Here is a 25,934-nt window from a genome sequence, read left to right as displayed (position 1 = left end):
TTCATTTTTTTCCCGCTATACGATTTTAGATTGTGTTGGTTATATAGGTATTTTTACAGCTTTGAAATCTTGTTGCTAAAAATGGTTGTTTGGTTTTAATTATAACCATTTTTTTCAGCATTAATACTTTACCGCCTGCACATTAGAGGGGAGGTAGTAATCCAAATTCCATCGCATTGAAAAAGCTGAGTAAATATATGATGATGGCATGATCAAATTGCTCACAACTCGTGTCATTTGGTTGCAGCATGAAGGTTGGATTTCTTGGGTCCGAGGTTAAATACGTAACACGACTTGCATGTAAAACTACTTTACGGGTTGGACTGGAAACAAATTCTTTTAATGTTTGGGGGTGGCTATGCAAATGTGCAGCATCTTTGTTCAGCCAGCCGCTCGATTCCTATTGTTCATGCCCGCCATGAAACGATGGTAATGGGAAGCCGCTGTCTTCCTTCCCCATTCCATACTCTCCATTTCTTGTTTCCTTCCAACCTTTAAAAAAAAAAAACCAAAAAGTTTCAGTTGCAATTTATTAGGTTTTCAATAAGAAAATAGTACGATAATCCACAGAGAGCGAGAGATCGTGGGAGATCTCACGATGATCCGACCCTCGTCAATCTCTCCCGATCCGATCTAAACTCTCTCGAGAATTCCGTTAGGGCTTCTCTGATCTCCCTCGATGGCGAATTTGCACGGCGAGTTCAGCCAGAGGATTGATTACGTGTTCAAGGTGGTGCTGATCGGGGACTCGGCGGTGGGGAAATCGCAGCTCTTGGCTCGATTCTCTAGAAACGAGTTCAGTCTGGATTCGAAAGCCACCATCGGGGTTGAGTTTCAGACTCGGACCCTCGCGATTGATCACAAGACCGTCAAGGCCCAGATTTGGGACACCGCTGGCCAAGAAAGGTAATAAATTCTTTGAATTCTGGGTATAATTTGATTCGTAGAGGATGATTTTGTTCATTATGTTTGAATAATGGAAAAGATGCGGCGGCATTAGTTGATCTTTCCTCTGAGGATGATTTTTTGTTCATTATGTTTAAAGCAGAATTCAAAATAAACACTGCAGCGTGAATCCATGTTTCGATACATGACGAAGGCACGCAATCCGTGAACGCATATTAGAATATTGTTGTTTCGATCGAGGTAGTAGATTACTGGGCGCTTTCACCGAACCTCGCATGAAACTTAGCTCATTGGATAAAACTGTTTCTTGGATTAACTTTGTACGTTAGGAACTGGCTGTTGACCATCTGTTGTTCTTTTTGCTCCCCCGTCCTTGTTTGTTTTCCCCCCTAATTATGGGATTAATGGAGATGATATTTGGTGATTATTACAAGGTGTTGGGAGTTTGACTTGGATAGGATATCTGGTTCTGTTCTTTAGAAGGAAATAATTGATAGTGATTCGAAGATAACCTCCATTTTCCCTTGCACTTTTTAAACCACATTGTGATCTTGTTCATTATGCTTATCCAATCACGAACCTTGAAAAAAATAAAAGTGACTGATGTTTTATGTTAAGACGGCTTTAAAATCTTGGTTTATCACGGTTCTAGCTCCTCTTTGTTGGAAATTACTATACGGAATGGTTGTAATAAGAAGTAAGGCATCCACGTAGAGACTCCAGAATTGTTGGGGGTGAAGTGTTTATTGTTGTTGTTCTTGTCCTTGTTGTACAAGTCATTTATTTGCTGGCATATAATGTGGCAACATGATCTGCCACCACCTGACTTAGGCTTTATTGCAGGAATTAACCCTCTTTTCATGACCTATGCTACACTTCATCGTTAGGAAATAATCTATAACTTGAAGTATAAACACGAGAAATTATCTGGTTGTAGAAGAATAATCTCTAATAAAAAGTCCAATAGGGGTATCTCATAAATTTAAAGACAACAAAAGTCTTTTGGTGATTCATTAATTGCAAATTTTGATATGTTCATTAACACAAGACAAATGCATGTGGCTTGAATACTGAATTCCAGCCTATTTTCCCAACAATCAGATGCAAGACCTAGACAGGGCACACCTTTTCACAAGTTTTCTTGTCCTCCCCATTTAGGAAGCAATTATGAGTTGATCGGCAGCAACAACAAAGAGGTGGATCTTTAGGACATGGTAACTGAATGCAGACATCTGAATCCAGCCCAATGCCATTCTTATTAGCTTTCCAGAGCACATCCCTGTCTGCAAGGATTAAAATTTTAGTAGAAAACATTCACTAAGGACTACTATCAGTGGCTACTATAAGAACACATCAGCACAGAGAACATTCTATTTTCTTTATCTGAAATATTAATTAAGTTTTTTGGTTTGTATTTTGTAAAAGAAAGCTATTGGAACTAGTTTAGTTCATTTAACAAGTTAAAAGTTCATTTTTTTTTACTTGATTTTTATTTCGGTAAGATGCACATGAACACTATGCAGGAGATTTGTTCATTTTCTCACTTGAATGACGGAGTTAAAAATTGTTCAATATTATTTATTTTAACCTGCATTATCTCTGGCAGATGTACATACAAACAGTGCAAGGGAATTGCTTATTTTTATTTGTAAACTAGAGATCTGGCTAAGTAAGATGCACAAAAACACAATGTATATTTCTAAACTGAATGAAAGATAAGGAAGGAATTTCTTTGATACTTACATTCATGACAAGCAAAGAGACTGATGAGCATTACGAAGACCAGAACAAGGCCTACAGTGTTGGAGAACTTGGCCATGTCTTCACTGTGGAATTGCTGACGGACTCTGCTGATCTTATTATAGTCCAAGGATTCGACAATGGGTTTCTCATAAATTCTAGCATATGAATATGCTGGTACATGCATATAAATAATTGCTGGTACATGCATGCAATGCTGGTACATGGATGTAATAAATTTGCTGAAGTAATTTCATTAACTCTCCATTTTTATCTGTTGGATGGTTTGGTATTAGTTATTTCCATATTTAGCGTACAATACATCCAGATTGGTATTTTTTCAACAGCCAAGAGGATCCAGGGATCCTTCTATAACCTGAATAGGGTAAATTTTTTTTCCCGTGTCTGTTTCTCTATAACATTGATATGTCAGATTTTTCAAATATTTAGTCATTAATGAAGATGCGCCCTGAATTCTACGTGTAGTTAGTTGATAGTTTTGCACTATGTATCATGGGCACTTTTATCCAAAAGTTACGCCCGTGCAGGACGATACACTGCTAGGACGCCTTTGCCCTGTGTTATCCCAAGCATGTTCTCTTACAAACATGATGTGCATTTCTGACAAAGATGTAATATGTATTCTCTATTTCTTATATAGCTTCTCTTGTAGGTATGTTTTTGTCTGTCTCCTACTCAATTGCATAGTGCTTGTATGTGCCATGTCAATGGCTAATGCATGTGCTGATGCTTCTTATGTTTTGTGTTGATTGGCATCATATACACAGTCTGCACACACACAGTTTTAGTTATTTAGGAACATCAAATAATAAGTGTAGTTTTCTTAAGATGGGCATGGTTTATGTTTTCTGTAAGCTTATAGATGTATGTATGTATTTATGTATGTATGTATAAGTGTGTATGTGTGTGTGTATGTATGTATGTATGTATATGTATAGGTATATGTATATGTATAGGTATATGTATATGTATATATATATGTGTGTGTACACACACACACATGTCTATGTATATGTGTGTGTGTGTGTATTTGTGTATTCTTAGATGATGGAAACTTCGGATGCTAGTTGGATAGTTTGCATGGCTAATCATATATGTGACTATCTTGGGATAATATGAACAAAAGTTGAGCTAAATTAGGCAATGCCTGGGTGTGCTGCCTTCACGGTCATAAGAATATCCGTAATTCGTGGAATATGAACATGGCAAAAAAGTTGAAATTTTCCAGTGAAATTTTCTGGATGGTTCAGATTTCAGAAATTTATGGAAGTTTAGGTTTCTCCTAGCTACTTAATGTTCTCTAAGCTTCAAGTTGCTGATTGCTTATTTGCTGATCCCTTACGACATTACCTGGGAGCTTTGATGCTTTACCTTGCTTCAAATTGCTGATTAGTCATTTGCTGCTGATGCCTTGGGATGTTATCTGGAAGCATCGATGAGTGCTCTGGTAGCTGCCTATTTTTCACTTATACTTGAGTAGTCTTGGAAGATATTCCAAATTTTTGGGGCTCCACATGCTGAAGAGGTTAACAGGAGTAGAACTTAATGGGGGTTTTTATTAGGAGCACATGACAGCCAATTAGTGGCCTTGTGTAACCATAAAGACATAGGTAACTTGGAGTTTGGTGAAGAATTTAATATGAACTGCCTCTTTGTAGCATTCTGGTAGCTTTTAAAGACTTTTTCCCCCTTGCACATTGTCGATGACACGAAAATATTCATGACCAGATCTGTGCTCCACCAGATATAGGAAGAAGCAAACTTTCCTTTTGTCTTACATTGTATATGTTTGCTACTTTGCGTCTACATATCAAACACCGAATCATGCCATCTTCTATTCTGCTGATATTAACTCCTTTACGTATTTGTACCAAAAGCTGCCAAATGTAAAAAGAGCATAAGCAAATACCAACGACTTTTTTCTATGCAAAACGATCATCTAAACTTTTAGGTTTGATCTATTTCTAACTATAGTGCATTTCTAACTTCAGCTTATAGCAGTTATTATCTACTAACATGTCTGCTTCCTCTTGTTAAAAGTGATATAACTCTAATAAGCCTTTCTAAGCACCCTAGTTCTCATATACAGCCTGCACATCACTTTCTTCTACTCTCTGGTGCAGAACTTCATAACATGACCCTATGATCTCCTTTTATCATATAACGCCCCTGATTTATTAGCTATTAATAGACGGGTAAGACCTGCTTGTATCATGGTTATGATCATATGTCGAAATACTATTATCAGATTTCTCTTAGAGTCTCTTCCACTACATCAAAACTCGAAAGTTATGTTGAAGCCCTTCAGCTGCTCCGAAACTTCAAAGCTGTGGTGAAGATTGTGGGTTATAATTTTATAATCTAACATGTCCTTGGTGGTTGAGCATCTTTTCATGGGCCAAAGTCTAGACTATTTGACACGACACTATTTTTTAAGGGTTAATTGCGGATAGACGCCCTGTAGTTCTATTGTTGCAGATAGACCCCTTGAGTGAAAATCTTTTGACTCTTTTACCCTCAGGAGGTCCAATTGTGAAAAATAGTAATTTCTTTCTCTTGGAAGGGTCAATGAAAAAATTGCAGTGTTCTATCTGCAACAATAGAACTGCAATGGGACTATCTGCAATTGGGTGATAGTATAGGGGTCCGGCTGCAATTAGCCCTTATTTTAAAATCTAAGTCAATTTTGTGTCCTTTGATAGTCCAACAACTTCATTGTCTATGTTCCTAGAGTTGCAGCTCTTGTTTCATCTCTGTTGGTATTAAAATACCCATAATGTTTCAAACTTATTTAGGTACCGGGCAGTGACAAGCGCATACTACAGAGGAGCAGTGGGCGCAATGCTAGTCTATGATATGACCAAGCGTGTGACTTTCGATCACGTAGCGAGGTGGCTCGAGGAGCTCAGAAGCCATGCAGACAAAAACATTGTCATCATGCTCATTGGCAACAAGTCTGACCTTGGCACTCTACGTGCAGTTCCAACTGAGGATGCTAAAGAATTCGCTGAGAAAGAGAATCTCTTCTTTATGGAGACTTCGGCGCTTGATGCTACCAATGTCGAGACTGCGTTTCTTACTGCACTGACTGAGATTTATCGGATCATAAGCAAGAAGTCTCTTGTTGCTAATGATGGACCTGATGCTGGAGGGAGTGGATCTTCTCTGCTTAAGGGGACGAATATTGTCATTCCTGGGCAAGAGCCACCTCCCGAGTCATCGTGTAGTTGTTGAATATTCTGTTTGTTGATTTAGGTTATGTTTGAGTTGGGATTTTGCCTTCCAGAGAAAAGTTTTGAGTTGGGGTTGGCACATGTAACTGAGGTGTCTGAGATGATTCCTTCTGGCTATATACTTGTATTCTTTTGATTTGTAAGACAACAATTCTGTTCCTTATTTCAATGTAATTTGTAGTTCCAACATGATACACTTTTAAACTGAGGCCTGTGTTGTTGTTTTTTAAGTTTACTAGTACTATTTGATTTGGGGTTTGATCATTCAAAACATATTCAGGTTAATTTAGCTGTCATGTATGTGTATACTTTTCTTTGCTCTTTGTGGAAAGAGAACTTATGATGCAGATAGATTTTAGTAAGCAAACCACTTGCCTGTTAATTGGTATAGAATTTGCTCATTCGAAAATTTCATTTATCCACTATGATAGTTTTAATACCGTCTAAATTCTAATATTAGCTCACTTCATATTAAGCCAGGCTTCGCTTATGTTTATAAAATCTCATTTGGAAGCATTAGGTTAAGTGCAGTGTGGCTGAGTGCTACCCTAGCTTCGCCTTGTCAACGTTAACATTTGGTGCGCGGAATGGGTTGAGAATGAAATGTTCATTTTTACTTCTCATTCATTTCTACCAAACATACAATCACACATTCACACTTCTCCTTCATTCCCACTATTTGTGGGGGTGGATGTTCCTATTAAGTTGGTAGAGAATAGGCGTTCACACTTATATCATAACAAAAACAACTAAAATCCATACCAAATTTTTTTTGATTATATATTAATTACATATATATAAAAAACACACCTTATTCTTTAACCATACCCAATCGTGAGAATAAAATGAGCATTAAATTCCCACACAAGTTCCGCACCATTCCAAACGAGATGTAAAAGTTTACCATCAAGAATACAAGTTTGACAAAATCCACAAAACAAACTATTGCAAAACTATCCACCTTACATAACATGAATTGGAGTTAGGAATATTTTCTAAGTTACGGAATGGAAGTCGGTTATTATTATTTTTATTTTTTAATTAACTGAGGGAAGTTTCGCTTAGAGTGACTTATAAATCACTTCAAAATGTTTGGCAAATGACTTATTTTAACTTGTAATCTACTAGTATGTACCCCGTGCCAAGCATGGCCCTCGCCTCTTTTTTACCATTGCACTTGGAACACACCTCCTCTTAGTTTTAATTACATACTATTATTGTACAATTAAAATTATAAAGCATATTAAACTTTATGTTTAAACAAATTTCTCATATGACACATACATGAAGTTGCTATAAATTATTCCCTTGTGTTGATAGGCACCCATATCTATTGTGACTTATTGCCTAGTTTATCGAGACTAATGGTTGAGTTTTTTATTCTTGAACTTGAAAGCATAACACTTTGATTCTTAGGAGATTGATGTCTCGAAACACAAACATATAACTATCCTAAAGATATAACATACAACGTGGCAACTGATGAGTTAGTTTAAGTCATTGAGGATAAAAGACCGCAGCATCAGGTTTCAAAGTCATGACTCCAAAGAACACTGCTAATGAGATTGCATTTTCCGCAATAAGATGTAGCATCAACAATCATTTAACATTAGTCGTAAAATATAAAAGAGACAGATCTGGATATACTTAGTTATTAATTACAAAAAGGGAACAAATTAGATAAAGAAAGACAATTATGTTAAAGGAATACAAAGAGTGATATTATATTGCAAAAAGTACATGATCAAGAACAGGCAGTACAAAGAGCAATATTAAATTGCAAATTAATGCAACCAAATTGCAAGGAATAGGCCAAAGCCAAAAGAAGAAAATCTGAAAATTTAAATTTTATATATGCAGGAATTATATTAGAAAAAAAACAACATTAAAAGACAGTTTTTAATTAAGAACATAGTTAAATAAAAGTTGTTATGATATTATTATTCTAAGAGTAATAAGAAACCATGGGTATCTAAATATTCGATTCATTCTAAGTTCAACTTCTACTTGGAAAACAACATAAACCTGATTTGAGAAGGATGCGGCTAGATTGATGAGAAGACCATGAAGCCTAAAAATAGAAACCTGGCCCCAAAAAAAAAGGAATAGCATTCGTATCAGAATTAAATTAGCACATAAATTACGGCAAAAGAATATAAAATTGTGGCATATATACCAGTTTATAAAATCCTGGATAATAATGATTTCCACTCTAATCACAAATATACCCAAGTAAATATGACACATCGTTATTGCTGTCTAGTTGATTGTGTGAAATGAATGGGTACTTCAACGTGATAAATGACCTATATGATATGTATTTGCTTAAAATTTATATTTAATGACTACACGATAATAACACAACTCAATATTATGGCAATGGTATTTAGCAATATGAATTCTTAGAAAATAGCCACATCTGCATTTCCTCTATCCCTCTATAAACCTGCTATGAAGGAGTAGTGGCTGAAGGAAAATTGAAGTTTCAAGAATAAACATATCTGTAATTACTATCACTTTAACATCAACGAACAACAAACATAAAATTCTATTTCAATATCCCCGTTTTAATTAGTATCATCTTAAAATTCACAAACCACAAAAATTTGCAACCATTTCAATATCTTCCACTAATATAAATTTAAAATCCTTTTTAAATACAAAGAATGTAACAAAACAGCGGATAAGTAAAAAAAAGGTTAAATTTAATTCTTAAAAGTTAACAATTTAGTCATTGAAAATCTGCAATTAATATCAATATGAATTCCTTCTTAATTACAAAGAATGCAAGATACAGGGGATAAATGAATAAAAGGGTAAAATAGAATTAAAAGCAAGCAATTTACTAATTGAGATTTGAGATTAGAAAAATAACCAATTTGAAAGAGGAAACACCTTCGAAAAATAACAAAAATATTATTTGAGGGTTCAACTATAAGTAGTAAATTGAGAAAATTCATGAGTAAGGGATAGAACATTATGTTGCATTAACATGTAATTAAGTCACAATTCCTTAATGTTGTTTGATCTCAATTTTATTTTTATACAAACTGATTCCTACAGGTAGCAACTATGAAGAACTTCAAATGAGTTGCATTTGGAAAATAGATGCCTAATAATAGTGTATGGTGCAAATATAACAATACTACTCCAACAACTCACACATAATAGCGTAATAAAACAATATAGCAATAAAACTCTATATTCAATATAACATATTTTCATGAGTAAGTCACTTGAGTGACAACCAATCATGAATTTTTATGAAGGAGTTATCTCTTGATGCATATTTTGCTTCATCATACAAAATAATGCAAACTAACCTCTTAACTATATCGTGCCTCAAAGACAAACATTATAATATCGTATATTTATAATTAGGGGGAGAAAAGAAACAAAGCCAGTAAAAAGAAGAGAAATAAGAGCAAAACATGAAATAGAACTATTGCAGGCTTAAACGGGTCTTGGATTATTTAGGCGAGGAAATTTCCTACTCCGAGATCACGTTGCCATAAAAAATAACGTGGTTGTCGCCATGACCATGGACTTCTTTATGCACCTTCGAAATGTGCTCTCTCAAACTCCTCAAAAAGCTCCATCTATTTCTCATACCATTAGGAAACATCAAAGGATTTTCCCAAAAAATGATAATTAATTAAATAATTGAGGTTAGGATCTAAAAACCTCAGTTATGCAATTCTCACTAACTTGTAACAGTCTCATTATATCTCATATCACGAACACAAATTTGCCTACTTCCAAATAAAATACATTTTCAAAAGATTATCAACAATCTATGCAAAATTCCCAATCAATCAACCAATCAAAAAGTCCCAAATCCAAATAATCAACCTGGGGCTTCAAAAACCCAAACAAAAAAAATCATGCATAACTGAAAAATAATTTCATTTAGTTTTTAGGCCGGGATAGAGAGAAATTACCTGATTTTAGGGACAGAAAGAAATTACTGGTGTTGCTTATCGTTGAAACCCTAGAAACCTCATCATTCAAAAACCATGAAGAAACCCTAAAGTTAGGTAGTCATCAATGAATCCTTTTATTCTTTGGCGAAAACCACTGCAAAACCCTAGAAATCTCCTTATGAATGCAATAAATGAGATTGAAAAAGCATAGAATGGTCCAACCGGCGATTTTCGAGATCGACTGTGGAGGACAACAATTTTTGGAGGTCGCTGGCAAGATGGGAGAGAGAAGGTGAATGGTCCAACTGGCAATTTTGGACGTCGACAGTGAACGACGCCGGTTTTGGAGGTTGTCAGTAGAGAATGGCTTGGCGCTGGAGTGGGGTTTCGAAAAAAAAAGAGGGGATTTGAATTTCAAAATCTGTTTTTATATTTTTATATTTTAGTCGTGAGGGAAATCTGTCAAGAGAAATAAGCAGTTAGAGCATCTCCAACAATAATCCTAGCTTTTCCCTATATTTGAGGAGCAAATATCTCATCCTAGGAAATGATAGGGAGTCAAATAAGGAGCAAGTGCTCCAACAATGCTCCCCAAAAGGCTCCTTAAATAGTTTTGGACATTTTTCACTTACCTCCTTTTATAATAAATAATTGTAACGGTTATATTCCAACGACTAAATTGTAACGGCTATATTTCAACGGCTATATCATAACGGCTATATGACCTCTATGAATAATATCATATGCACTCTTATTTTTCACTCAACACAAATTGTGTTCATTGTTAGCATCATTTTTCCAATATCATCTATGTCTCATAATAACGAAATAGCTACGCTCCTCATGGAAGAAGAAGCTGACGAGGAATACGCAAGTTCTTAGGAATGACCGTCGTTGAAGAGGAGCGGGTGGCTAACGAGAGGAGTGCATCGCATCGTCTTGGTTCCGTTCAAGGCCATGTTGTCATTCAACGCGATAGAGTTCAAGGTCATAATAGACTTTATCGTGACTATTTCGCTGAGGAGCCCGTTTATGGTCCACGACTATTTCGAAGGCGGTTTCAAATGCATCGTCCACTTTTCCTCCGAATTGCATCTGTGGTGGAAGATTTTGATCCTTACTTTGTCCAAAGAAGGAATGCTGCAGGTAATCTTGGTTTACCATCCCTTCAAAAAATAACAGCCGCAATGCGGATGCTTGCTTATAGAGTATCTGCAGATTTTGTGGATGATTACGTGCTGATTGGTGAAAGCACGACTATTGAAAGTGTTAAAAGTTTTGTCAAGGTCGTTGTTGCGATTTTCGTCGATGATTATTTGAGGTCACCAAACAATGACGATATCAAAAAGATTGCTAGAGATTGGTGAACAACGCGGATTTCCTGGAATGTTAGGGAGCATAGACTATATGCATTGGAGATGGAAGAATTGTCCGGCTGCGTAGCATAGGATGTATGTTGGTCACTTCCATGAGCCAACAATTATTTTGGAAGCCGTTGCGTCATACGATCTTTGGATATGGCATGTATTTTTTGGGTTACCAGGATCTCATAATGATATTAACGTCTTGGAAAGGTCAAATCTCTTTACTGAACTTACTGAAGGTCGTGCCCCTCCAGTTAAATACTCTATTAATTATCATGAGTATACGATGGGATATTACCTTGCTGATAGTATACACCCACAATGGTCAACATTTGTAAAAACAATTTCTGCTCTACAAGGAAATAAGAGGAAAAAATTTGCACAAGCTCAAGAATCAGCAAGAAAGGATGGAGAGCGAGCATTTGGGGTCCTCCAAGCACGCTTTGCAATTGTACGTGGACCAGCGCGCTTTTGGGATCAAGAAGTACTAAAAGATATTATGAAAGCATGTATCATAATGCATAATATGATCATTGAAGACGAGCGAGATATTAATCAATGCGATTTCAACTATGATGCAATCAATGAAAGTCCAATTATATCATTGTCTCGTGAGCGCACACCACAATTTCTTGATTTTATTCAAGCCCACCATCGCATTAGAGACAGACAAACAGATTCTCAGCTTCAGGCAAATCTTATTGAGCATTGTGGCAACGACATGGTGGAGACTAGGAAGCATTGTGTGTTTTCAATACTATTATTGTATTTTCTATCTAGATTTGTGTTTGCAGCTATATTATTGTATTTTCTATTATTGTACTATGCTGTTGTATTTTTTGTCAAGACTTTATGTAGATTTGTGTTTGCAATCAATGATAACATAATTTTTTTTAATTCAATCACACATAATAACATAAGCTTAATTATTGAAAATGATACATAACAACATAAAAACACACATAGTGAAAATAGCACAGCTTACAACATAATACTTATTAAACAATGACAACTAATTAAAACTACCATCAATTCCTTTAGCAATGATTCGCATCTTGAGTTGTTTGTAATATTCTGCTTGCATTGGATCCATGTTACTAGTATCAATTAACATGATTCTTTCATCTTCTCTTTGTTGTTCCAATCAGAGTTTTTCTTTCTTAATAAGAATCTTCTCTTGTTCTTGAGCATATATTATGTCAAGTTGTTCTTGTCTCTTCTGATTGTTCACATCAAGCTTTTCAACGAACTCTTCAAATTTCAATGCCATAGGCATACTCATATCAAATGCACGTTTTCCCTTTTCCTTTCTTAACTGCTCCTTTGTAGCTTTTCTTCCTATTGGTCTTTCCAATCATTCGGAAAAGGTATCACGAGCAATATCATCTTCTCCCAAATTTATTGTATCTGGACTTGAAGGAATGGAAAATATCATCTTCTCCCAAATTTATTGTATCTGGACTTGAAGGAATGGAACTTGCAGGACTAGAACTTGCATGACCAGATTTGTATGGAGTTTTAGATATCTGGACTTGAAGGAATGGAACTTGCAGGACTAGAACTTGCATGACCAGATTTGTATGGAGTTTTAGTTTTTTTTTTAGAACTATCAATTCTCCACTTTGGTGCATGTAGGCTGTCTAAAAATCACAATAGATAGTTGATCCCCCATCAAACACCGATGATGGAAGTTACAATCTGATGACTTCTAGAAGGCTATAATTTGAGGACTTTCACGTAGAAGGTTACAATCTGACGACCTTCACAACAACTAATGAAAGACCCAATTCAACAGCTTTCACAATCAACATCGGGAGTTACAATCTGACGACTTTCATATTTTCAAGGAGCCAAGACGAAGATTACAAGAGGACGATCTGTGCAAAGCTCTAGCAAAAGAGACTACAAATTGACGGTCTCTTCATATTAGAATGCAGATATCTCTCAAACCGTAAGGAATTTGGCAAAACGGAGGAAGCGAACCGAAGCCTTTGGCTTAGTTCGGATGGCCCCGTCTCGTCGAGATAGCCGATTTTCATATATAATTGGTCCAATTCTGACGTACGGTTTGAAAGCTATGACCTGTTCTTCGTAGCAAGTTATGTTCTGAAGTCCGTCTGCAAGACTGGACTTCGTCAGAACATTGGACTTAGCCTGAAGCTCGCCAAGCCAGCTTAAGGTTCGCGTCTGCATTACAGAGTCAAAGCGCACAGGCTCAACTCTGCGTTTTTCAACATCAAAACGCAGAGTTAATCTCTAAAACAGCACGAACTGTGCGTTTTCAGCCTAAAACAGGCTCAACTCTGCGTTTTCAACATCAAAACGCAGAGTTAATCTCTAAAACAGCACGAACTGTGCGTTTTCAGCCTAAAACAGGCTCAACTCTGCGTTTTCAACATCAAAACGCAGAGTTAATCTCTAAAACAGGCCCAACTCTGCGTCCAACAACAAAAACGCACAGCCTAACTCTGCGTCCTAGATCCAGAGATGCACAGTTAATGTAGAGTTCAACTCTGCGTCCCAAGTCCAGAGACGCACAGTTAATGCAAAACCTAACTCTGCGTCCAACAACAAAAACGCACAGTTCATCTATGCACAGTGCGACCTGTGCGTTTTCAGCCTAAAACATCCCAACTCTGCGTCTCGGAGTTCATCACGCTATGCGGCCTGTGCGTTCAGCCACCAAAATAGGCCCAACTCTGCGTTTTTAGTCTAAAAACGCAGAGTTCGGGCCCTGAACGCTATTTTTCAGCGTTTGACTTGTTCAAAGCACGCAATGAACAGTTCCAGGAACTGTTTTTCCCACGATTTGAGGGATTTTCGCCCCACTTAAGAGCGGATTAAGGGGGTAGTTACCACCCTAAATCCCCTATAAATAGTGGTAAACTCAACTGAGTTCAGATCCTTCTTTTTTTGGGCAGCAAAGAAGCGATCTGCGGCTATCTTGGGGATCGAATTTTTTTCTCATCAACAAAGGGAGATTCGGTCAAAAGGCTGGCATATTTTGGATCTGGGACTTGGCAGCACCAGAGGAGATCCTTAGAGCATTTTCTGGAGCTCGGGAGATCTGCAACAAGAGCTTATTCATCCTTGGCTTATAACCGACTTGTGGTTCAAATCAACTCTTTTTCAAGAGTTCAAACTCGTCCAGAGTTATCAATTCGATCAGAGTTCAAAACTTGCTCTGCAAGTTCTTCTAAAACTCGTTCAGAGTTATCAACTCGTTAAGAGTTATTTTCAAACTTGCTTTGCAAGTTCTCCACAGCGTTAAATCGTGAGGAGAAAATCATGTTCCAGTGAATCAAGACGTTCGGATCGTCAACGGAGAGCAAACTCGACGCGAGCATTTGAGGGAGGCACTCCATCGCCACCGTGAAAAACCCAGAATTAAACAAAGGGGAGAATCAAATTCATTCTCCTCTCTTTTGTAATTGGAATCCAAATTGTAATTGATTTGGAGAGGAATACAAGTCAATTTTTTTTTCATTTCTTTTATTGCAAATTTCCAACAAACAGTGCATCTTTTAATTCTCTCCAACAATGAAGAAATTGAAATGGATGCTTTTGGATACTCGTGTACAATTCCACTGCTTGACATACCTATTTAGAAATTAAGCCTACTTAAAAATTATTATACGTAAATACGATATTAAAATTTTTGAATAAAATTAATACCTTATCGCTCTCACTAATACCACTTTGTTGCCTTGCTGAAATTTGAGCATAGTAGCTACAAATTTTTTTTACAAAATGTTGAATTAACGACCAACGCTTCATTAAAGAACTTGCCGTCCGTTGAGATTCACAATTCTTGAATTGATGGAAGTAATCATGCACCATTTGCCAATATCTTTCATTTTTTTGATTGATCCCTTGCACTGCATCCGTGCTTATGTTGAGCCATGCAGATACAAGTAGAATGTCTTCTTCCACGTTGAAGTTTTTCGTCCGTCCAGTTTTTCTAGAAAATTTGTTTTCAGTTGACTCAACTGGCATGACAGATTGACTGGGATTTTCATCTAGTAGACCACTATCAGACAATGATCCCTCATTTAGTAGAGAAGTGTAATAATCCATCTGTCCAAAAAAAATACAAATTAATGTCAGCACTATAATTAGTTTAAAAAAATTAAAAATGTAATGAAAACTAATAAATCAGTTGTAAGTATAAAATATGAGAGAAATAAAATAATTAAGAGATGAACTAATTTACTTACCTTTAAAGAAAAATAGTAGAATGCCAAGTGCTTTTAAATTATGAGATGAACTAATTTATCCTATACAAAGATGCAATATTTATAGATGAAAGGAGAATGAGAGGGGCTTGAATGCAAATATGACCGTTGCATTTTTTGAATCGTTGTTTGTCACTGTAGATATAGGGAGCCTCTCTATTGTCTTTGATTTGGAAGATGTTCACAAGGACCCTATATTTGGAATATGGGATAGGGAGCTTGTTGGAGCCAATTATTCAACTCCTACTCCCTAAATTTGATCAAGGACAAGGGATGAGGAGTCTCTTGGAGTTTATCACACTTAAAGAGGTTTGATAACATTCATTCACTTTTGACATTTTAGAAAAAGTATATAACACATCTAATTATCAAAGAAATTTATGACCATAGATCACATTATTACGAAAATGTATGAGTGGGGATCAAAGTGTTAGAGAAAAATAAATATTGTGAAATAAATAAATAAATAAATCAATAACAATTGTTATACAGAAAATTAATCCATAGAAGCATTCTTTTGGTATAGTGACCTTGCTTTGGTCTTTTGCCATATAAAAAAGTTCCACACCGTGCAATGCACGGATTTGTCTACCAATGAGTTTGTACTTTTTTTAGAAATAGATAAACATCATAATATGATAATTTTTATGTACCAAAAATGACTTTCGTAATTTCTCTACCATAAAAAAAACAATTGTTTATGGTACATATAATTTGAAAAATAACTGATGCATTCTTACTTAAGAAATTTAATTTTAAAACAACTGGAATCAAAAATTGCAAATGCCTAGCTTATTTCTACCGATCACAATATTATTTACAATAGTTGCTGGCGAAGGAAAAGGAATCAATAGATTTATGACTATAGAGTTTCAAATTGTGAATGTGAGGTTATTGAAGCTGAAAATAGTAATAGATATAAACTTTACAAACACATAATTATAAATACTTCTTTATCTATTATGCTTATAATTTACCCACACAAACACAAAATCTTTTCTTTTGCAAAGAAAAATATGACTCACACCAATGGAAAGAACATCCTTCTAATGTTTTGTTCCTAATAAAAAACATATATACTTTACAAATACATAATCATGAATTATGCATTACCATCAATTATTTATTCCTTTATTGTGCCATGAAACTGAAATATCACAATAAAGATCATTCTTTCATAACTGTCATTAACCAAATTTCTAAAAATGATCCTTAACTGTCATTGACGAAATTTAGAAACTTTAGCTTTTATCTTCATGGTTATACCATCCCTAGCCATCATTAACCAAATTTCTAAAGATCAAATAACTACTCAAAACTGAAACCAAAATAGCACAATAAAGGTCAATCTTTTTAGTGCATAAATTATGAAAATATTTATTTAAAATTAAAAATTAAAAAGTGAAATAAAATTACCGTATCATAACTGTGATGAACTGAGTTGACCCTCCGATTTGATCCATCCATCATCATTTCTGACGTAATCAATCTCCAATCCCTAACCCATGAACAAACAAAACCATTAAAACTTGGCAACCAAATATACATTTAAAAGGCAAAAAAGATTACCTAAATCAAGTTTAAACATAAGGGTTAGGTATATGATCAGAATTAGTCACTATTAAGATTAACTAAATCAAATTTAATCATTATAAATAGAAATTAGCATCTTCACCATACTAAAAGAAGTAACTAAATAATCCAAAAACTAAAAATTAGAATTTAGATCAAATTCATCATCATGATTTATATTTTAATCAATTCCTCTAGAAACTAACTAAAAAAGAACTTTTTATGCAGAAAACCCTAACAAAATGAAATCAGAAAAAGTACCTGCAATTTTTTCTTTTCAAAGAGGAAATCTTGAGATAGAGAATTGTGATCAATTTGTGAAGGTTAATCAACAAATCTGAAAATAAAATATTGGTTACTATAAAAGACATACTTTGAAAATTCTTACATAGAATAGTTATTCAATTCTTATAGTAAATAAGAGAAATAATGGAAAATTATAATTCATATTACAGTCTTCACAATTATACTAATTTATAACACAAATTTTGAGTTACAGTGGCAGCATTTACGTGAGAAGTAGCATTTCATAGTTCCTAAAAAGCTTGAAGCACTACTAATATTATTACAGATTTCAGAAGAAGACTTAAATACAATTCCAACAGTTATCTCTCAAACACTATCTCACATAGTTACTTAGTAACTAAATATACAAACTGTAACAACCAATTAGTAAATAAAATATAATGAATTGTGATTGGATAACATCAACCTGTAAGAAGCACTTGGGAAGAAACATTTAACATTAGGTTTATTTCCCTTCAACAATTGAGCATACATAAAAATGAGCATTTGAAATGATCCAATAATGTATTGGAAAAAAATAAAGGCTATAGAGACAAATATAATGACTTCAAAAATGTGTAATAATTAACAAATTTAGTTGAAGAGTGTTAACATAGTCTACAATGAAACTATTTTGACTAACATTTCTCTAAAGCTTACACTAAAACTTTAAAAAAGGTAATATTTGCTACTTTAACAGTAAAAGAAGTTGATACCAACTGACTGGTTCTTCTATTCTCACCTGAAAATTTTTAATCAATCAAATTGAGCCTGAAGCAAAGAGGATAACTAAACACACAACATAAGTCGATCAAGTGAAATGATTAAAATCTTTATAACCTGAAATTAGAAGTGGGGGGGGGGGAAGATAATTCGTACAAATAGTGAATAATTCCAATCACAAAAAAATATCAATTCATTCCAATCAAGCTCTCAAGTTTGTTATAGTTTTTCAACACTAAAAGGATCAACTTAAAGCTATAATGTGGTTTTCCCTTGTTCCTAAAAGAACATACTACCTAAATAAGCAATCAAATTTTGCTCGGTAAAGTATAAAAAACAAAATTTATTGATCGAGCCTCCAATTTGATAAAATAAATACCTCGAGATTTAAACGTGAGCATGGAATCGTTCTAGACTAAAAACCAAGAGAAAGATAAATGTCCGTGAAGATTCTCAAATTGATCTTCTTAACCGCAAATCCAAGCAAGTGGGTCAAGAATAAATCTCAGAAAACCGGTTATAAAAAAATTGTAGCCAATAATAAAACCCTAGAAAGTATTGGGGAAAATCCTCAAGATTATTTGAAATCTTACTGATTGAAGGTCGAAGACCAAAATCACCCATATATCCTCCTCTTCTTTACGGATGGAGAACTCGACATTTTAGTGCAGTCTATGGTCGTCGTATTCTTCAGGTGAAGGGTGAAGGACAGAGGCGATGTAGGGAAGGGGCAAGCTAGGTGGGCATGAGAATAAAAGCGTTTTTAGGGTTAGGATTAGTGTAGAGTAGAAGTAGCGTCATATGGATGAGGAGCCTGCTGACGATGTTGGAGGGGGGAGGAGGTGGATCGTCTGAGTCGAGGTGGGAGAATGAGAAAAGAAGAGGGGAGAGGAAGCGTCTGTGTTTGTGAAGGAGAGCGATATGACAACATAATTGAGGAAATAATAGTTATTTTTAGCAGATATTTGATTTTCAAAATCTGTTTCTTCATTGTTATTTGTGAGGGAAATATGTCAATGGAAATAAGTGGGCCCCACAAACAATTACTGTAGCATGAACAGTGATTCTTAGATCATCCCCTTTGTATAGAGGAATAGATAAAAGATAAGCTAAGATGTGTCAGATTATTTTTGGGTTCTGAGGCGATGTACTTACTGCTCTAGGGGTGCAGTTGCACCCATATGCTTTGGGGATTATCATTTGAAACTAAAGTTACAATCCGCTCTCCCTACAAAAAAAAAGTTTGCATCCTACCGCACTAGAGAGAGTAGTAGACCATTTGCATTTAACCCATTTAAACTTAGTAGCCTATTTAATACTTGGAAAAATTGTGTCAAGGCCTCGAAAACAAAATCTTCATGTACTTCAGGCCTTAAATTTTAGATTTATATTCTGCACCCTTTTTTAGCAATCATTACCTGCCAGCTAAGCATAGACAGAAAATAAAAAGTAAAAAAAATTCTAAAATGTCCTTATCTCCTCTATTCTTTCATGTTAAGTCTAAAATCAAGTTGAATTAGACTTAACATAAAAGTTTATTTCATGTTAAGTCTAATTTAAATCATATTATAATTAATTCAATTTGTTTCAAGTCTAATTTAATTCATGTTAAGTCTAATTCAACTTGTTTTAAGTCTAATTTCATGTTGAAACCAAGAGAAAGATAAATGTCCATAAAGATTCTCAAATTGATCTTCTTAACCGCAAATCTGAGCAAGGGAGTCAAGAATAAATCTCAGAAAATCGGTTATAAAAAAATTGTGGCCAATAATAAAACCCTAGAAAGTATTAGGGAAAATTCTCAAGATTATTTGAAATCTTACTGATTGAAGGTCGAAGACCAAAATCACCCATATATCCTCCTCTTCTTTACGGATGGATAACTTGGCATTTTAGTGCAGTCTATGGCCGTCATATTCTTCAGGTGAAGGGTGAAGGACAGAGGCGATGTAGGGAAGGGGCAAGCTAGGTGGGCATGAGGATAAAAGCGTTTTTAGGGTTAGGGTTAGTGTAGAGTAGAAGTAGCGTCATATGGATGAGGAGCCTGCTGACGATGCCGGGGGGAGGAGGAGGTGGATCGTCTGAGTCGAGGTGGGAGAATGAGAAAAGAAGAGGGGAGGAAGCGTCTGTGTTTGTGAAGGAGAGCGATATGACAACATAATTGAGGATATAATAGTTATTTTTAGCAGAGATTTGATTTTCGAAATCTGTTTCTTCATTATTATTTGCGAGGGAAATATGTCAGTGGAAATAAGTGGGCCTCACAAACAATTACTGCATGAATAGTGATTCTTGGATCATCCTCTTTGTATAGAGGAATAGATAAAAGGTAAGCTAAGATGTGCTAGATTATTTTTGGGTTCTGAGGCGATGTACTTACTACTCTAGGGGTGCAGTTGCACCCATATGCTTTGGGGATTATCATTTGAAACTAAAGTTACAATCTGCTCTCCCTACACAAAAAAAGTTTGCATCCCACCGCACTAGAGAGAGTAGTAGACCATTTGCATTTAACCCATTTAAACTTAGTAGCCTATTTAATACTTGGAAAAATTGTGTCAAGGCCCCAAAAACAAAATCTTCATGTGCTTCGGCCCTTAAATTTTAGATCTATTTTCTGCACCCCTTTTTTAGCAATCATTACCTGCCAACTAAGCATAGACAAAAAATAAAAGTAAAAAATTCCAAAATGTCCTTATTTCCTCTATTATTTCATGTTAAGTCTAAAAGCAAGTTGAATTAGACTTAACATGAAAGTTTATTTCATGTTAAGTCTAATTTAAATCATGTTATGTTTAATTCAATTTGTATCAAGTCTAATTTAATTCATGTTAAGTCTAATTCAACTTGTTTTAAGTCTAATTTCATGTTAAGTCTAATTTAATTCATAGTAAGTCTAATTTAATTACTTTTAAGTCTAATTTAAATCATTTTATGTCTAATTTAACATATTTTTAAGTCTAATTTAATTGGACTTAATATGAAATTAGAATTAAAAAGTTGAATTAGACTTAACATAATTTAAATTAGACTTAAAAAGAATTTAATATGATTTAAATTAGACCTAACATGAACTGAATTTAGACATAACACGAATCAAGTTGGACTTAACATAAAATTAGACCTAACATGAACTGTTATTAGACTTAACATGAATTGAATTTAGACTTAACACGAATCAAGTTGAACTTAACATGAAAATAGACTTAACAATTGTTATTAGACTTAACATGAACTAAAATTGGACTTAACATGAATTTAGACCTAACATGAATTGTTATTAAACTTAACATGAACTAAATTTAGACTTAACATGAATCAAGTTGGACTTAACATGAACTGTTATTAAACTTAACATGAACTGAATTTAGACTTAACATAAACTAAAATTAGACTTAACACGAATCAAGTTGGACTTAATATGAAATTAGACTTAACATGAACTGATATTAGACTTAACATGAACTGAATTTAGACTTAAAACGAACTAAAATTGGATTTAATACGAATCAAGTTGGACTCAACATGAAATTAGACTTAACATGAACTGTTAGTAGACTTTACATGAACTGAATTTAGACTTAACACGAATCAAGTTGGACTTAATATGAAATTAGACTTAACATGAACTGATATTAGACTTAACATGAACTGAATTTAGACTTAAAGGACTTAATATGAAATTAGACTTAACATGAACTGATATTAGACTTAACATGAACTGAATTTAGACTTAAAACGAACTAAAATTGGATTTAATACGAATCAAGTTGGACTCAACATGAAATTAGACTTAACATGAACTGTTAGTAGACTTTACATGAACTGAATTTAGACTTAACACGAATCAAGTTGGACTTAACATGAACTGTTATTAGACTTAATATGAACTGAAATTAGACTTAACATAAACTAAAATTAGACTTAATACGAATCTAGTTAGACTTAACATAAAACTAGACCTAACATGAATTGTTATTATACTTAACACGAATTGAATTTAGATTTAACACGAATCAAGATGGACTTAGCATGAAATTCGACTTAACATGAACTATTATCAGACTTAACATGAACTGAATTTAGACTTAACATTAAATAAAGTTAGACTTAACATTAAATAAAGTTAGACTTAACATGAAATTAGACTTAAAAATAATTAAATTAGATTTAACAACAATCAAATTGGCCTTAACATGAAGTAAAATTGGACTTAAGATAAGTTGAAATAGACTTAAAATGATTCATGTTAAGTCTAATTCAACTTATTTTTAGACTTAAAATAAGTTGAATTAGACATAACATGATTTAAATTAGACTTAAAAGGAATTAAATTAGACTTAATATGAATTAAATTATACTTAACATGAAATTAGACTTAAAACAAGTTGAATTAGACTTAACATGAATCAAATTAGACTTAAAATGATTTAAATTAGACTTAACAATTTTAAATTATTCTTAAAACAATTTAAATTAGACTTAAAATAATGTAAACTGAATATAACACGAACCAAACTGGACTTAACGCGAATCAAACTAAATTTAACACGAATGAAACCGAACTTAACATACACTAAACTGGATTTAACATGAACTAAATTGGACTTAACACTAAATTTGATTAAAATTAGACTTAAAAGGAATTAAATTAGATTTATTCGGTCCATATTAAGTCTAATTTAATTCCTTTCAAGTCTAATTTCATGTTAAGTCTAATTAAATTAGACTTAAAATGAGTTGAATTAGACTTAACATGAATCAAATTAGACTTGAAATAAATTAAATTAGACATAATATGATTTAAATTAGACTTAAAAGGAATAAAATTAGACTTAACTTGAACCGAATTAGACTTAACATGAACCGAATTAGACTTAACATGAAACAAACTTTCATGTTAAGTCTAATTCGGTTCATGTTAATTCTAATTTAATTCAGTTCATGTTAAGTCTAATTCGATTCATGTTAAGTCTAATTCAACTTGCTTTTAGACTTAGCATGAAAGAATATAGGAAATATGAGCAATTTGGGTTTTTCTCTTTTTATTCTCTGTCTATGTTTTGTTGGCAGATAATAATTGCTAAAAAAAAACTGCAGAATATAGATCTCGAATTTAAGGGCTGAATCACAAGAGAAAAAGTTATAGGGGTTGAAACATACGAAGATTTTGCTTTTGGGGTATTGACACAAATTTCCCTTAATACTTTAGGTCAAATGAGACCAAACATTAAAAACCTAAAAATCCATTCCCCACAATTCTCTATTCTACCTAAAAATCCAAACGACAACCTCCGTTCTCTCTTCCAAACAAGTAAAAATAGTTTTATAATATTAATTTTTTATTTTAGATAAATTGTCACTTGTGGTCAACCTATTGGGACCTTTCTTTTGGATCTGCCAATGTTTGGATGGATCATAAGCTACGAGGTTTGACCAAGTAAAAAGACAATTGTATCACTTACGATTTCATGAAATTCAATGCTTGAATTACTAACTCACAAACTCATATTCTTTTTTGTTATTTTGACAACAAAATCAACTTATGAATTATATGCCGTATTTGCTAAACATTCAACTATCGAAAATAGATTATAATCCACTAATTTATCAATCGCCCTAGATTATAATTGACATCGATTAAATGGATTATAATTCAAGTGAAGTAGAATCGGAAGTTCCGAAACATGCAGTTAGACGTGCGGGCGACTTTTTTCAATTACGATTGATTTAGGGGGCATTTTGCAGAGCGATCCTACTTATTCACCAAAGGAGAAATTTTTAAAACCAACCATTTTTAAAATTTAATAGGCAAAATCGACCTAAACTGAAAAATATTAGCAAAAACGCCCTTTTCAGCAGAAAGGGTCGGTTTGCAGCGGAGGGTGATTTCCGAAGTGCACGGGACTGCTAGTCCCGTGCACTGGGTGTTCAGCAAACCCGCTGCTGAAACCAGTGCACGGGACTATCAGTCCGCTGCACTTGTGTTGTTCCAGCAGCTGCTTTCTGCTAAAAGGTGGACTAGCAGTCCCGACTTTTAAGCAGAGAGCACTACCCGTTTGCTGAACACCAAGTGCACGGGACTAGCAGTCCGTGCACTCGCTGTGCACATTTTTTGTGCCAATTTCTCTACATTTCAAGTAGTTCTGTGCATATATCACACAAACTTCCTCTAACAGTCACATACTCATTCACCACTGCATTTCATGTAGTCCCTGTGCATACATCCACACAAACTCCAACTAAATTACATACTGATTTCACCACATAAGCTCATTTCAATCAAACAAATCACATCACACGCACAAACTCCACTAACAAATCAGCATAATAACACCACAAACCCACTAGAAATCAACATATCACATGATATTATCGATCTACAAATCCAAAAATCACATCCCTAAATAGTTGTAAATGTATATAACCTGTAGTTTACATATACATCCAAGAACTCTCCTCCTCCTCCTTTGTCTTCGTCGTCCTCCATACCGCCTTACGACGATTCGTGATCCGGTTGCGTTTGTGTTGTGACGGTCCAGCTCCATCGTCGACACGTTGGAAGGTCCAGCTTCATCGTATTCTGCAGTCCTCGACTTTGTCGCTGTTGTCGTGTATATACGAATGACCTTACCTCCCGTCCATCATCGACGATCTTCGTGAGTTCGGTGTAAGCTTGTTGAAGCCTCTGCATTATAGCCTGATTATATTGATACATGTTCATTGCTTCGGTTTCTATCTGCTGCGATAGATAGTTCAATAAACAAATTTCATATTAATTTGATATTACAGAATGTAAATTTGAGGATTAATTTTATTCGTATGCTCGCGCCAATTCCAAACCACGAATTTGGGCAAGAGTTGAATTAATCTATTGCTGATACCTGCAAATTTTCAACACATAAAGTACCAATAAAATGGACTTAAATCAATATGAAATACTTACTAATTCTCTCTTCATCTATACCCCGGGCGCACATATCCTCTTTGGCGACTCAACGGTATTGTGTCGATGAAGTATCCATCTCGGGTTATGTCCCAATACCAAGTGTAGTAATCTGATTCCGAGGAGTTGGTTCAATTTGGTTAGCAATAACAAAAATGCCTAATCCCATTTGTGTAAAAAAGCTTGATGCACGATCATCCAGTTTATTTGTTGGCTCCCTTCTTTGCCTTCCTCTCATCTTTTCAACAACTGCGGAACATGTTGTGCAAGAATATTGTCGAAGCACTGCGGTCCGGTACATGCATTTCTACTATCTCCAACATATAAGAGGAACTCTAGCTCTCCATACAACTTGGTATTTCTGGGCATATTGGCGGGTAGGCTGAGGTAGAAATTGGGTGTAGGGCTCCCATTCCATCTACAATAATTTATTGCAGTTGCATATCAGAATTGGGTTTCTAGTATGTAGAAGAAAAAACGCATGTTTTCGGTGAAGATTATATGAAAGAATCTTCATACGGTCAAGCTCATTCCGGTAAGAATCTAATTGTCTAGCCGGGGTCTGCGTCATAGCATTTTTCGACATTCCATCTACAAAAAATATTTATCATACATTTAGTACCACAATGAAACTACAATTATATTCGCTACACTAAAATACAATACCTGCATCCAGTGGAATTTGTCCATCTAATTGTAAATGCGTGCATAGTCTTGGCTTCAAATGAAGTCTCTCCCATGCCATACTTGCCAATAAGCTTAGACACCCTTTAAGCTCACTGTTTTGCATAAGTGCCACTTTTGACATCTCTCTCTATAATAATAAGCCAAACCAGCATCTACCCCACAGATTTTGTACCACACACGTCCAAGTCCTCGAGGATGGTAACCACCTAGCATATTCACAATATTTCCAATTTATTAAAATAAGCTAATTCATGAATACAGATTCATATTATAAATACACATCCTCGCATGCACTTTAT

The 25,934-nt window shown here is 34.6% G+C and overlaps 4 protein-coding genes and 1 long non-coding RNA gene across 5 annotated transcripts; 3 read left to right on the top strand and 2 right to left on the bottom strand.

Annotated features, from left to right (window-relative positions):
- On the top strand, window positions 372–6,135 carry LOC109840881 (ras-related protein RGP1-like). The gene is made up of 2 exons (XM_020409691.1): window positions 372–906; window positions 5,463–6,135. Exons 1-2 carry the CDS (start codon window positions 680–682, stop codon window positions 5,899–5,901), a joined length of 666 nt encoding a protein of 221 aa, XP_020265280.1. The 5' UTR covers window positions 372–679; the 3' UTR covers window positions 5,902–6,135.
- Window positions 1,049–3,627, bottom strand: LOC109840882. Its single transcript, XM_020409692.1, has 2 exons — window positions 2,650–3,627; window positions 1,049–2,189 (listed from the first exon to the last, which is right to left on the bottom strand). The coding sequence occupies exons 1-2, from the start codon at window positions 2,870–2,872 to the stop codon at window positions 2,017–2,019; spliced, it is 396 nt and encodes a 131-aa protein (XP_020265281.1). The 5' UTR covers window positions 2,873–3,627; the 3' UTR covers window positions 1,049–2,016.
- On the bottom strand, window positions 3,631–10,226 carry LOC109840884. The gene is made up of 3 exons (XR_002247079.1): window positions 9,842–10,226; window positions 7,926–7,985; window positions 3,631–4,544 (listed from the first exon to the last, which is right to left on the bottom strand). It is a non-coding gene; the product is annotated as an uncharacterized LOC109840884 (long non-coding RNA).
- Window positions 10,708–11,190, top strand: LOC109842471. The gene has a single exon (XM_020411344.1). It carries the CDS (start codon window positions 10,708–10,710, stop codon window positions 11,188–11,190), a length of 483 nt encoding a protein of 160 aa, XP_020266933.1.
- Window positions 11,273–15,676, top strand: LOC109842470. The gene is made up of 2 exons (XM_020411343.1): window positions 11,273–11,930; window positions 15,564–15,676. Exons 1-2 carry the CDS (start codon window positions 11,273–11,275, stop codon window positions 15,674–15,676), a joined length of 771 nt encoding a protein of 256 aa, XP_020266932.1.

The sequence above is a fragment of the Asparagus officinalis genome, chromosome 5, assembly GCF_001876935.1.
Source record: "Asparagus officinalis chromosome 5, Aspof.V1, whole genome shotgun sequence".
Taxonomy (NCBI): Eukaryota; Viridiplantae; Streptophyta; class Magnoliopsida; order Asparagales; family Asparagaceae; genus Asparagus; species Asparagus officinalis.
This window is presented reverse-complemented; position numbering and strand designations above follow the sequence as displayed.